The 15,041-nt window shown below is 35.7% G+C and overlaps 1 protein-coding gene across 1 annotated transcript in view; it reads left to right on the plus strand.

Annotated features, from left to right (window-relative positions):
• The window catches only part of RNF38 (ring finger protein 38), a 42,122-nt gene extending 28,735 nt beyond the window's left edge, over positions 1 to 13,387 (plus strand). The window contains exons 6-11 of the mRNA XM_010288079.1: positions 11 to 172; positions 3,297 to 3,403; positions 4,978 to 5,062; positions 6,539 to 6,660; positions 7,583 to 7,682; positions 12,935 to 13,387. Of these exons, the coding sequence (XP_010286381.1) occupies positions 11 to 172; positions 3,297 to 3,403; positions 4,978 to 5,062; positions 6,539 to 6,660; positions 7,583 to 7,682; positions 12,935 to 12,997 (639 nt within the window). The 3' untranslated portion in view covers positions 12,998 to 13,387. The remainder of the gene's footprint in view (positions 1 to 10; positions 173 to 3,296; positions 3,404 to 4,977; positions 5,063 to 6,538; positions 6,661 to 7,582; positions 7,683 to 12,934) is intronic.
• Positions 13,388 to 15,041: the final 1,654 nt, after the last annotated feature.

The raw sequence follows: 15,041 nt of genomic DNA on the forward strand, positions 1-15,041 counted from the left end.
CCCCCCAAAGCCACTTCAAAGGATAGAAAATGAAGTAGAACTGCTTGGAGAACATCTTCCTGTAGGAGGTTTTACATATCCTCCCTCATCCCATCCACCAACATTGCCTCCCTCAGCTCCTCTCCAATTCTTAACCCACGATCCTTTACACCAGGAGGTGTCGTTTGGTGTAGTAAGTATTGTTTTCTGTGCTACACTTTCATTCATGCTGCATTAACATTCTTGATCTTTATTCTATAGTACATTTTGTGGAAAAGTTGCACTTCTTGCTGTTGTATTCCATTACTGGCTATAGCTGCACACCGTAGCGTTTTCTTTAAGCTGGTTTTAAAGAAATTAAGGGTAACTTAATGATACCAGCAAATGATTTCTGATAACATTATCTGCAGAGTGTCAGAGCAGTTACTTAGACAGCGTTCCATGTTACCACACAGTCCAGGACTTCTACTGCAGAAACTAATTATTACAGTTTAGAAAAGCTTCTGTCACTTTTAGCTAATTCTTCATCATATGTTGAGTTTCCACAAGTCAGGAAAGCTAAAATGCTTTAAAAATAGTTATTCTCCAGAGTGTTTGTAATTTGCAGGCAAGCAGTTGTAGAGAGTGCTTCCATAATTTAGACTGCACCATGTTTTACAGGCAGCCAAGCTTGCTTTCAGACAACTTTCTGGGGAATCTACAGGCAGTTCAACTGCAGTAGCACAAAAAAAATTAAACCTGGTGCAGGATCAAGTCTGTGCTGAAGTTTGTGCTTTTGTGGTGTGTCCAGTATCTGTGCTACCACTAGGATCTTTGTGGTGCACTTCCATCTGCAATAATATTAGTCCTGAGAGTTTTGTTGTTGTTCTGTGTGGGTTGTTGGCTTTTTTTTTGAGAAGACCTTTCCTGCCTGTGTAATGCTTGAAGAAATAACTAGAAGTCAAGTATATGCTCTGAATTTTTTTAATGCTTAACCTGTGCATCAGGTTGACAGAAGGTTTTAAAGGAATATTGTTATTTAAAATTTTAAATGAGAAAGAAATTTTAGGCCCTGTTACTACAGAATATACAGATAAATTCTCTTTAATTAGACTCCTTGAGATCACACAACTGTTTGCTGCAGTTTTTGTAAAGGTTCCAATAAGTCTCCAACATTAAAAAAAAAAATCAGCTCATTGTTAAACTAAAGATGTACAGTTTTTCAATGAAGTTTTCAGTCACTATGAGTCACTTTGGAGACAAAGATACTTAAAAATTCCATAAAGTGCTTGTATTTTATTTAATATGCTCGTTAGATGAGTTACATTGTAATCACAAAGATTTTGGTTGGAATGAGGCTTTCTTGACTTCCAAGTTAAGTCTTTAAAGAAGATAAGGAATAAAGTACCATTTTTTGCAGATTACATAGCATTTGTCCTCTCTGATGCTTCAGTCCTGGGTTGTATATTGCTGAGGAGTAGAAAGAGGTGTATTACAAGTAATCATATGGTCTTTTATAAAGCAATCCTAAATCTTTATAAAACTTTATTAAAATTAAGATGGAATGGCTGCATTTCTGATTGTTTTTCATTCAGTGAACCCAGCAGTTTCTAATTATATTTTTGGATTGCAGAATTCACAAAGCAGTAAATTGATATTTGCTATGTCTAGGTTGAGATCTTACTTCCAAGAAAAAAACTCTGGCTCTTTTGCATTTTGTTTATATTCACATGTAAATTTTATATATGACCATGGCTACTTATTAATAACGTTTCCATTGTCCATTTACGGGGATTTAGGTTAGTCATTGGTGGTGTTGGTCTTTTGTGTTTTCTTGAATTTCAAACATGGAAGAAGAAAAATATGTTAGTAAAGACTTTTGAGTCTTTACTAACAAAGTAAACTCAAAAGAACTCAAAGAACACTTCGAGTGTTCTTTGTTTCAAAAAAAAATTCTCAAGGCCTTCAAATATGAATTCAAGAGTGGTACGTGACTTTCAGTTTTAAAAATTACTAAAAAAATTTTAGTGCTCTATTTCTGGGAAAATACAGTTTGCCTTTAAGTGGAAATTTTTTTACCATGTATTGTTCCCATTTTAGTGGGCAATACAAGGAATTTTGAACAATATAAAGAAAACTTAAATATGCTAGTAGAGAGCTTAGCATGTGAATGAAAAACAGTATGACAAAAAAACTTTGATTTATCCATGGAAAGAACACATTGAAGCTTTAGGCTTGACTGTCTCTTTAGGTGTTGTCCAGTTGCAGAAATTGTACAGATTAAACTCTTCACATACACTTGAAAGGCTTCAACCCTTTTTTAATATGAATGTAAATATACACCGCTGCTTAAAAGTTTGGGATTTTTTAAAAAGAGGTTTTTTTAATACTTTTTTAAATTAAAAAAATGTTTTTTAATTTAAAAAATACCTTTTTTTAAACACTTCTTTTTTGAAGGCTTCTTTACTCAACCACTTGTGCATAAGCCTGCATAATAACACCAAGGCTAAAGGCTGGGCTTTTATATTTACAAAAGAGTCAGCAGTTCCAAGTCTTGTTTCCCAAACCAGTCTGCATGTAGACTAAGCACACAAGAGGTTGCAAGGATTTCTGTTGTGTGTCACTACTTTTTCACATTGAATGGTATGATCTTTGTCGATGGGAATTGTTTCAAACTGAGGCTGAGGTACTTTCGGACTTGAGCAGAGGCTGGATTTTTTAAATAACGCTTTATTGAAAGTGCATTTCAAGATTCAGATTTCATTTTATTTCATGATTAAGAAAACAAAATGTTGAACCACAGACTCACAGACTGGATGAGGGTGGAAGGGAGGTTATCTGGTCCAACCCCCCTGCTCAAGCAGGGTCACCTAAAGCTGGTTGCCCAGGACTGTGTCCAGTCAGCTTTTGAATATCTCCAAGGAGAGAGAGACTACCACCTCTCTGAGCAACCTGTGACAGTGCTCAGTCACCCTCACGGTAAAGAAGTGTTTCCTGATGTTCAGACGGAGCCTTCTGTGTTTCAGTTTGTGCCCATTGCCTCTGGTCTTGTCACTGGGCACCACTGAAAAGAGCCTGGCTCCGTCTTCTTTGCACCCTCCTTTCAGGTATTTATATACATTGATAAGATCCCCTCTGAGCCTTCTCTTCTCCAAGCTGAACAGTCCCAGCTCTCTCAGCCTTTCCTCACATGTGAGATGCTCCAGACCCATCTTAGTGGCCCTTCGTTGGACTCTCTCCAGTATGTTGACTTCTGTCTTGGTCTGGGGAGCCCAGAACTGTACACAAGTTCCAGTTGCACAAATTCCAGTTGAAGCTTATTTTCTTCTTTCTTGCAGACTTACCCACCTTTTATGCCTCGAAGACTCACAGGGCGCAGCAGATACCGATCACAGCAGCCAATACCACCACACCCTTACCATCCCAGCCTATTACCTTATGTCCTGTAAGTTCAAAGTACATTTACTTCCATGTAGGCTATTAAGAAGTCACATGACTCAGTAAGAGTCTCAGTACTTTTTATGGTTGGACTCTACCAGAGAACAAGTATAGTTCAGCTGTCCCAGAGAGGAGGAAAACTTCAGTTTCTATGTAAAATTTTCAGCTTATTTTGAATAACATATACCCTTGAGCAAGGAAAAATATAAGTGAACAATTTTGTCCAATGTAGTTTTGTAGTTTTTCTGAGGCACAGTAGCCTCTTGTTTCTGAACTCTTTGTAAAATCTTCAACAAATTTTTGAACTTGGTTCTTGTAATACTTTTACAGAGGCATGGTTACACGGTAGGATAAAGTCCTAGGATTCTTCCCTTACTGAATAAATTCGTTTGGTTTGGTTCTTAATTATGAAACACAAGGGTGGGAACTTTCTGTGATGTGTTACTCTTTATTGGCTGAACTGCTAATCTCTTACAGTTGTTGAATTTCTGTTCTGCTTCTTATTAGCTGTTTATGGAAGAGATGTGGGACAATTAACATTTAGGAATTATCTGTCATGTGTTATGGTAGACTCTCTGTGAGGGAGTTTCAGTATATGACATGAGATTTATTAGTCTTCTAAGTTCTGGTTTTGAAATAACTATGAAATGTTTGGGAAAAAAATTATTGTCTGGTGTCAAAGGTGGCATTGACAAGGAAATAATCAAACATTGGCACCAGATCTGTAGTTTCTCTCCATGCAATTTCAGAAGTGGCATGAAAGTGGCACCAGAAATCTGATCCAATGAAGTTGTTCAACTTTGCATCTTACAGTCTGAGAGTGATGTTGTAGCTTCCTGCCTGTATATTGAGGACACAATGTGGCACAGTAATTCCTGATGACTTCAGTGGGATTTTATTATATTTTAGTGCTGTGAATTTGTGATTTCTATGTCTGCGCATTAAATTTTGACCCATAGGACCATCTTGGGGCATATATAACTCTTGTTGAATATAAAAACAGAAAAACATCTCTCTCTTGCGTCTCTATCTGAAGAGATTCTGCTTTAACCAACATCACAGTATATGAGAAAGTGAGTTTGTGCTTCCCTTCAGTATGGAAGTCAGTCCGGTAGCATATCCTGTTTATCTTCATTGTATGTTTTAGGCTTAAGTTTCAAGGGTTTTGTATTGGAGAGCTAAGTGAACTTAGGGTTCCTTTGTTGATGTTTTATCCACTTAAAGACATAAAACATGTAAAACGAGAATGTCAATTCATTGTCAGTTTTAGCTGTCCATAGTCTGTGATAGTCAAGAGATTGTTTTTTGTAATAATGCTGAGCTTGATTGGAAATTATCAGTTGAGACATGCATTCAATTAAGACGGTAGCACTCCCAGTATCAAAAAGAGGCAGAATTAGCTTTTTCCTTTGACTCTTTCACTTCAAATATCTATTCTGGACTTCAAACTTAACATTTTTACCAGTTCTGAGGACTTGTTGATTTGAGAAGGATCATTAAGGTAACTTTACCTCTGTGAGCTGTTTCTATGCATTCCTTCAGCAAGGTGCTGAACCTTATCATTGTTTGTTCTCATGGTAGATCAATGCTTCCAGTGCCACCAGCAGTTGGACCAGCTTTCAGCTTTGAGTTGGATGTGGAAGATGGAGAGGTAGAAAACTATGAGGTTGGTGTGCAAACTACCTTTAAAGAACAGATGTTAGCTCAAGGAATAAAATTTTAGTATATTTTGCTTTTAGTCCTACTTTTGCCTTTCAAATAAAGGTAATGACTGTGAAGGCAGAATCCAGAAACCATCTTTTCGGATTTTTTTGCAATACTGGATATCAGAAGTGCTTAGCTTTATTTTTTGTTTATTGCTTTTTCCCAGAATCCACCCTTCCAGGCTAGTAATCATTAAATTGTTCAGCTTTTATGTTCTACATGCTACTCTTCTTCTTTTGAATTTTAATTTAAATGTCAAGCAGAAGTGAAGCACGTTCAAAAGAATGGGGTAAGTTATTGGTTTTATGTGCATAACTTTGCAGAATAGTATTAATACAGAGTAGTGTTAATGTCATAGGTTTAATTAATCTAAATTTTATGTTTATAAAACTGACTTGATGCCTTTTCCTCTTGGCCCTTAGGAGGGTACAGTAATTCACATCTATAGATGTAGAACCCTCTTTAATACCCTAGATAATTGTGGAGCAGTCCCATTTACTGGTTCTGTGACCATTGGATTCCATTCAATTTCTCTTCAAACAGTCATCATCAACCCTTATTTTTGCACCTCTTTGCCTGTGCTCCCCTTAAGAGCCCTGTGTAGTTGCACATTTTTAGTTTAACAATGAGCACATCTGTAATAACTTCTGTGCTAGTTCAGAAGCATCATCTTATTTCTGAGAATTTTGGCCCTAGGTTTCACGGTGTTAGAAATCTCTTTGTGATCAATATTGTTTGCAGCTTTCACCAAGTCTTTTAACTTTTCTATGCCTTGGTTCTCCATCATGTTTATAGTGATATTTTTCCTAGGTCCATTGTGAAGGAGCACAAGTTACACACACGACAGTGCAAATTATTTACATCAGAGGCTTTTAGTTGCAATGCTTGACTTATAGAAAATGAACATAAAATTTAACAAAAAAAAGTGCTTAAAGTTTAATGGTATGTATTTTTTTCCAGATTTGGGATAAAATCTCCATATTTCAATTCAGCTAGTCCAAGATGTAGAGTGGGAATCAGAACCTGTCCCATTAAATTCTTGGTTTCTCTCACAAGACCAGATTTGCATATTCTTAGGAAGCAAATTTGTTGGCGATTTTTTCCGGTTCCCAGCAATATTAATTTCCTAGCAGGATGAGGGTGCCCTTCAAAAGCAAAATACTTACCAAGCTCTGCATGCAGCCATAGGACTAATTGGAAGTTGGGTCCTGGATGTTTTGAAGTCCTGAAGGGAACATCTTGCATAATTAGAAAGATGGTTGAATTCTGAATTTCATGGGGCTTATGTTGTAGGGGAGAACTAAGGTTCTAAACATTTCTCGTAGAAGGGTGTTTTGTGCTGTCAGCTGGGGTAGTGAGGTGTAATGGCAGCCCCACAGTGGAACCAGAGCCTGTCTGAGCAGTGAATTTTTAAATGTCCAGTTTCCATGTTTTGCAGGCACTGCTGAATTTGGCAGAACGTCTGGGAGAAGCCAAACCACGAGGATTGACGAAGGCAGACATTGAACAGCTTCCATCCTACAGGTTCAATCCAAACAACCACCAATCTGAACAGACATTGTAAGTACATTGGTCTTTTTCAAAGGTCCATAAATTAGGTGGCTATATTTTCATTTCTCTAACTTGCAGCCTCAGCTAGGTCAGAAGGGTTTTAAAAGCAATCATGTCAGTAAACAGTTTAATTTTTTTTTTTTCTTGGATTGCTTTCCAGATCAAATACTATTTATCCTTACTTTAAAACCTTTATCTATTCTCACATTTTTTAGCTATATTTCAATTTAGTTCCTCAGCATTAAAAAATTTAAAATGAAAGAAAGGTGTTCTAGGTTTTGTTCAGCATACTAGACATTAAAGTGACATTGTCAACTTGGAATTTAGCCTGTGTTAAAATAGCTTCAAGTGTTACAGTTTCAGGCTCCTGATAGAGCTTGGTCAGTGGTTTAAGAGTGCATCTTCTTATCTTTAAAGCCCATTAACTTACTGTGTTTGAAAGGTCTGCAGAACTAAGTGGAAAGGGGAGTAGAGATGTGAATGTAGTTAAAGTGACTTGGTACCAAATGCTGTCTAATGTTAGAACTTCAGTGTAAGGTAATTTCTCTGATATTCCAGTTTCAGTGACCCTCAGTGTGACTTACTAGTATCAGTAGTGAGTGAACTTTATAGATCATTATCTCCACCATTTTGAATTTTTATTAAACATCTGTTCTATTGGTTGGGTCTGTGAAATCATGTGAGCAGGAGCACTTGCTTTGTGATTAAAAAAAAAAAAACAACAAAAAAACCCAAAACAAAACACAACACAAAAACAATTCTCAGTTTAAGTTGTCACACTACATAACTTCAACCACAGATATAGATAACTGTACCTATCCAAGCAGTAAAAGAGGTACCATCTTGCAGTTGTACCTGTAAAGTTCTGTATGGAATATGTATTTGTTGTTCTTACATAGCGGATGCGTTTGAACTGTGTTGTCTTTTTTAGGTGTGTGGTGTGCATGTGTGATTTTGAGTCAAGGCAGCTACTTAGAGTCTTACCCTGTAACCACGAGTTCCATGCCAAGTGTGTCGATAAATGGCTGAAGGTAAAAAAAAAAAAAATCCTATCTTAGAAGCGATTCATTATGTAGTTTGGGGCAACGGGGTGGGGGTATTTTGCTGCTCCACTTCATCTTGTTTCACATTTCTAATACTTAAGCTAGAAATCACAACAGAATGGAAGCACTGCCTATGTATGACATTTTTCTAACAATTGATGAAGGATGTTTCTTCATAATCTTTGGCTCAAGGAGAAATTAATATGAAGGGAATTATTTTCATTGACACATCTTACTGTGTTTTCCATTTGCACAAAACAATGACTGTGAATTCAAGTAATATATGAAATTAAAGAAGACTTGAAAACAAAATAGCATAATATAGGAGTACAAATTAAGAGTTTCTGTGATGATGGTGGCTTTAACTGTTTTGCGTATCCTGCGTAGCAAGAATGAGTACTAATACCTTCCTCATCCACTTTGTTAATAACATTAGGTTCTCAAGCAAATAAAACGTGTTATGTTTGTACATATTTGTGTATGCATATATACATATATAAAAAAGGCAATATATACAATAGAAAATATAATTTTACAAAACTATGATACAGCCTTACAAGAGAATTTGAGCAGAAAATAAAGGATCTAGAAACAGGGCAGGCCAGTAAGACCACAGTGAAAATAGCAGCAGTACAGAACGTGTGAAGAACACAGGAAATACAAGTACGTACATGATGATACACAGACATCTCTACAAGCTGCATTAGCCAGATCTACTATCAACAAGGTATTGATCCCCATCTTGGCTCATCTTTTTTCAGTGTTTTATTCTGTTCAGCTTTAGTTTAATCTGTGTGTAGTCTGTTGTGTAGAACACTTGAAACTGCAATCATCCTATGTTAATACAGGATATAGTCCCTAGAGACTTATAGATGATGTCAGTTGTTTCAGAAAAAGAAATTAAAACCCCTTGCCTTTATGGCATCATAAAAGCAAGAAAATGCATATCTTAGGCATAGACTAAAATATTCAGTGCAGAGAATGAAAACATCAAGTTAATATTGACAGCATTCTTTTGGCTAACAAGGTATCAAGAATAATGAGAAGGCTTTTAAAACTGAGATATGATACTGCTTTTAGGTTACAGTACACATGGTAAAAAATCTAAGGCCAGCGTAAATGTTTCCACAGCAACGCTCATAACTTTCAGTAGAACAGGTGTCCTTCAGTATCTGAATCCATTACATAGTTGAGAATCAGCAAGAGGAATGTAAACACCTAGTTGTTTTATTGTCAGATTAAAAAGCCACATACACACCCACACACATACTATTATGAATGTATTGTCCTAGATGTATGCTGTTTTATTCAGCAACTGCAAATTAAGAGTAGATTATATATATTCAAGTGTTATTCTCCAGTGTCCCCCTACTCCTCTTGAGGAGTGTTCACAAGAGATTTGCTGAGTCTTTTCATTGAATGAAATTTCCTAAGTCATTTGTGTTGTGGACAAAGTATCCGGGATAGTAGTCACTCCATTTTATGAAAAAAACAACTAAGATAATTGACACAGCCTGTGAGATTATGGATTCTATATTATAGAATATATCAGTATATATGGATTCTATAGGTACATATAGGTAAAATTGATTATAAAGGTTTTTAAAAAGACAGCTCTTTCCAGGCTATTAATGCAAAAAAATATACCTCTGATTCATAGAGCCCCTGATCTGCAGATTGCTGGAAGTTAGAAGAACATGTCAGGGAAGTATCATGCATGCTTGTCCTGTCTGTATGCTCTTTCTTACCTGACGTTGGTCTCAAGAGTAAGACAAGTACGTTGAATTAAGCTTTTTTGGGACTCAGAGTGGCAGTTCTACAGTTAGATTTAATATTTTCAACTGATAATGAACTGGAAATAGAATTCAGAACAGTCAAGTGAAAAAAGCAGATTTAGTCGTCTTTTTCATAATCGTAGATGTACTGTAGAAGTGCTGAAATAGCATTTTTATGATGTTCTTGTGCCAGCCTAGACGCTATGTATTTTCTAACAGATCTGCAAGTGTGGCATTTTCTAAAGATTGTCTTATCATAGAAAAACTGTATAAGCATAAGAGTGTCACCTAGTGGGTGGGAATGAGGTGAAAGATATGCAATCTAAACCTAAAGAGTGGTGCAGTTATACCCACCCAAAACTGCTTGTATTGACATCAGGTATTCCAGAGCTGGATGCAAAATAAGCAAGACAAGGCTAAAACATCATAGTGTAGGATTACTAAGGCAATATATTTACACCATGTGGGTTTAGTTACACTGGTATGAAGATGATGTATGAAAATAAGTATTATTTTGCTTTGTAAACTATAACAAATTACCTGTACCATGAGCCTGTTTTACTTACAGCCTCTGTCTAAACTTGGTTACAGTTAGGCAGCAAACACCTGGAAGTGAGGATAACTGGAAAATATTTTGTGCTATAGTTTTGCTTCTGTCCATTCCTTTATGTATTTGACAACTTGTTTTATCTGTTGATAGTATAATTATGTTCACATCCATTTAATTCACATCATCCATCCAAAATCCTGTTGATAAACTCTGCTGTGGAAGGAAAAAATCATAGCTTTCAGTACTTGTAAGTTTTTTCCACAAGGTAAAAAAGAAAAAAGTTACCAGTTTGTTCCTGTGTTTTACTGATTTAATCTTGTCTCTCTGAAGAAAGTATTTGCTATCTAGGAATATTTCCAGAACTACTTCTAGAACTATGGACTCAAGCTGATTCTTTTAAGTTTCACCATGTTGTTAGTGGAAGATTTAAATAAGAGGGCAGTGATCCCGTCTGATTATTTAAAAAAAATAATCCTTATTCCACTGCCTGTTGATGATGATGGAACAAAAGGTATCTAAGAAAGTTTTGTGGCTTATGCATGGAAGGTTTGATCTGCCTGGCTGGTATAATGCTATGTACAGTACCACCTTTTTAGATAGTGTTAGCAAGTGAGAGGAAATGTTCTTTTACAGTGCATTAGGTTGCCCACTTTATACTTCCCTGGTTAAGCAAGGTTAGAGACTTGTGAGAGAAAATGTAATACAGTGGAGGACATAGAACTAACAAGAGGGAGGTTGTCATTTTGCTTTTCATAGTATTGTCAACTCTCATATTAGACAGTATTTGGTTATTTCTTCATATCCTAAATCTTTCAGTCAAATATGAATACATGAGAAATCTGTTCTTTTGTAAAGTAAGAGTTAGTCATCATTCCAAAGGACAGCTTGAAAATATGATCTGTCTTCTGCCTGAAGGTTTAGAACCAGTTAACAAGGAAAAATTGCCTTTATATTTAATATATTTATATTTAATGGTTGGATAGGAAATGCTGTATTATATATAAGAAAAGACAAACTGTAACTATAGTTGAACTTGGTTCTGATGGACTAACACCAAAGTAGTGCAATGCTTTTTCGAGGATTCTAGTAGCCCTACAGGTTCATTATTCTAGATGCTGTTCACTTTAGCTATAAATGTCTATAAAATATAAAAAAATCAATCCGTTAGTTCATTGTGCAGCTCTCTCTCCTTACAGTACAAAAACTAAGTTTGCCTGAAGGAGTGGCTGGTTAGAAGGTCAATATTACAATATTATGTCCACTTTACTCTTCTTTTTGCACCAGAGTCATGTTAAATGCCAGGAAGGAGGAATTAATTTCCTGAAAGGCACAAGAATGCACCTTAATTTTAAACAGATGTTCATGTAGGATCTTGAAAAGTTACTTAGAAAGCAGTGCTGCAGTATCCATGAATATTCATTTTATCCTGGGACAGTAGATTTATTTCTGCAATTCCTATCAGGAAATTACTCCCACTGAATGCTTTGTGTCATGTTACAAATAGTAGGTACTTCATTATTCATCTAAGCAAATACTTCATGACTCAGTAATCCATAGAATTTTGAAGAACATGCCTTTTTATTTTAAATATTATGTTAGCTGAATTGTATCTAGAATAATGCAAATACAAAGTAGTGACCAAGCAATGGCATTGTCCTCGAGTAATTTCAAAACTGTTAGTGAAAGAGCAAGAAATAAATTTTGAATTGATTCTCCAATCCATGCTTTGCAAAAACTATAAAGCAATAATAATTATATAAATTACAAAACAGTAATAACAGTAAATTGACAGAAAAAATATACCCTCATTTTAACTTGCATTATTAAATAATGTTTTAAAGTAATAACATGTTACTTTCTTTGGCATTTATTGTTTGGATTTGAAATTTGTGGCAATGATTTCTGAACTCTGGCCTGCAGAGCCATATTTCTTGATGCTGTTACTTGTATTTTCATTGAAAAATCCGTCTACCTTAGAAAAACTTGGAGATGACAGTGGTTGGTTCTGCAATTTTGGGAACTAAGAAATAAAGAATTTGGGACAGGGAAGAGTTCTATCCACTCTGTCCTTTGCAAATCAAATGTTTTATCATAGATGTTACGTGTTTGTTTCAGGCCTTTTCTCATCATTTGCTAAAATGAAATTAGCCTTTATTTGACAAAGGGATGTGAAGGCAGAAGGACTTTCCTAGTAGCTTAAGGAATGTTACTTCTCATCTGTCTTGTCTTCTTATGGAAGCTATAAAAGTAAACGAGTAACAGGACTTATTTTCAGTGACTGTTTTACTGAAGGGCTGCTTATGTGTTTTACTTGAATACATTTTCACCAGGTCATCTTTTCTCTTTTTTTTTTTTTTTCTCCTTTCTCTTTAGTAAAACCCCCTCCCTTTTTCCCTGGTCTGCTTTCAGCTTTGACCAAGTCTATTTGACAGGTTTCTGTGAGAATAACGGAATAAACAGAGTATGAAGAGATGTGATCCCTGATCAGTAGAGCTTGTGATAACATGACACCATCAGATAGGACATTTAGCCCAAAGTTGATGGTCTGGTTTTGGCGGGTTTCTCTGCAGCACACAGTACAGCTTCTTAGTTGCACCCATCTGGTTGCAATATATGATAAGTATGAATTTGCATTAATAAAACCACCATTACTTACATAAACACTTGTTTGCTGTTTTGCTTTATCTTAAAAGATAAAGGGCACTATTTTTTTTAAACACAGTTTTGAATTGGCAAACTTACACGACTCTAGCATAACAAAATAAATTAAAAAGGCATAAGCACACTTTGTCTTATCTTGTTTTGAGTACTCTTGAATTGCTTTTCAGTACTTACCGTTGTCAGTGTCATATAGTCATTACCTTAACAATGTTTTTGTCAGTACAGTAAACCCTCTTTTGTTTCTGGTTTTACAGGCAAATCGTACCTGCCCAATTTGTAGAGCTGATGCTTCAGAAGTGCATCGTGATTCAGAATGACCAATCCAAGAGCACAAATCTGTTTTGGGTGTTCCTGGTCACATGTATATATGAACTATATTGAACTTCATGTGGCTTCCAGCCTACACGTTACACAAAAGGGTCAATGGACCTTACTTTGCACTGTGTGACTTAATCAATTATAATGCTTATAACTAGTCTTCACAATTACGGGATTGTTATACTAACAGTGTGATTGGAACTCCAAAGATTTTATTTTTTTTTTAGCTTAATTTTGTGTGTGCACTAACATTCCCTGGTTTTTGTGTGATCATTCCGACTGTTGCTGCAAGATTACTGTGGACGTGATCTTTTAGCATGTGCTTTTATATAAAAGAAAAAGGAAAAAAAAAAGTGGTAGCTCCAAACACTATAGCAATCTACCTTATATAGAGCCTTCAGATACTGTGAGTGGGAATGGATGGTGTGAATGTGTTTGCTTGTGACAGGATGAGTGAAGTGATTGTGACTGAGTCTGCATGTGTGTTTGAGAACCTATATACCAGCATGTACTGAGGACGTATGTGTGTAGTAATAATTATGCTGCAATGTATAATCTTGTGTGTTATTTAAACAGTACTAGTACTGTACACTGGTTCCTTTCCTTGTGTTTGCAGTTGCACACTGAATGCGATGTGTGCAGCAATTAGATATATAGAATTTCCTTCCCAATGTACTTGCAGGTATAAAGACTTTTCTATATACTATTCAAACAGATGTTTTGCTTCCCCTTCATTGGAGGCTTTAAATGTGTACCACTAAAGAGTGCATTGATTGTTCATACATGCGTAACCTTGTTTTTTTAGCATATGTTACAAAGTCTGGATTTTTAAATGGCTGATTTACAAGTTATTTTATCAATGTAAAGTTGCAATATCACACAAGTCATTTAGCACTATTAACATTTTCAATTGCCAATATGAATATCAATGCTTTTCTGTTCTCCTTTTAAATTTTTCTAGCTGGGTTTGCCAGTTATGTGCTTCTTCCATGAAAGAAAGCCAAAAGGACACTGAGGGTCTTGTGCAACAGCTCTTTTGGCCATTGTACTTGCTAAGGACATAATCTTTTAGCTTGTAAACATTGGCTTTAATCACATACCTTCTTTGTCACTTATAAGAGAGTTTGTATATACAACTAAAATAACTTGTAAAAGTTTACAATTTTTTTCCTGGAACTTCATGAATAAAATAAATTTTTTAGTATTTTTTCAGAGAAGTAGAATCTCTGGTTTTTTTTCATTGTATCACAAGAGATGATATTTCTTGGTCACTAACTGCAGAACTCAGTTGCCCTGATGCTGCTTCTTGCCCTTCCTTATTGCATGATAAGTATGATATGAATAAGGAGCTCCCTTGGATTTTACAACTGAGTTTTCAAAGCGCTCCACTATAGGAGAAAATTGAAGCACCTTCCAGAACAGTGCGTGAAATAGGAGGTGGTAACCTCTATTTCACATGCTCTGAAAAATGTTTTATTTGGGCTATTGAAAAAAAAAATTAGCTTCATTTATAACATTCAGACTGTTAACTTTTTCAATATGTTCTAACAAAACATTTAAGTCTGCATATACCATGGGTATTCAAAGGATACACTTTTTGCAACAAAATTCTGCTCCTAAATTCAGTAAAATTAATTTGTTTGCGGCAGCACAAGTGGCACAATTAGCAATATTGCTGCAACTTGCTGCAGTATCATCTTTAAGTTTGTTCTTTATGATTTCTGATGCTTTTGTATGCTGCTATGCTTTAGTATCAGTTATAATTTCAAACAGTGTTAGATGTTCTCAAATGCTGATTTCCCTCTTTGAAGATTCTACAAACCAGTCACAGCTCTTGGTGCAGATAAAATAAAAGCACGATTTCCCCCTATTTCAGATGCTGTTCCCTCTGTTTAGTTACGCAGGTAGTTCTCAAAAACAGTGAGTCTTTCCATACCTATCCATACTTAAAAGCACTAAATAAATAAAAGTGCTGTTACATCACCTTCAACATATTAGAATTTCTCCTTTCTTCCAGTGGAAATGGGCTTTTCACAATAACAC

This window comes from Phaethon lepturus, unplaced genomic scaffold, assembly GCF_000687285.1.
Source record: "Phaethon lepturus isolate BGI_N335 unplaced genomic scaffold, ASM68728v1 scaffold8575, whole genome shotgun sequence".
NCBI lineage: Eukaryota > Metazoa > Chordata > Aves > Phaethontiformes > Phaethontidae > Phaethon > Phaethon lepturus.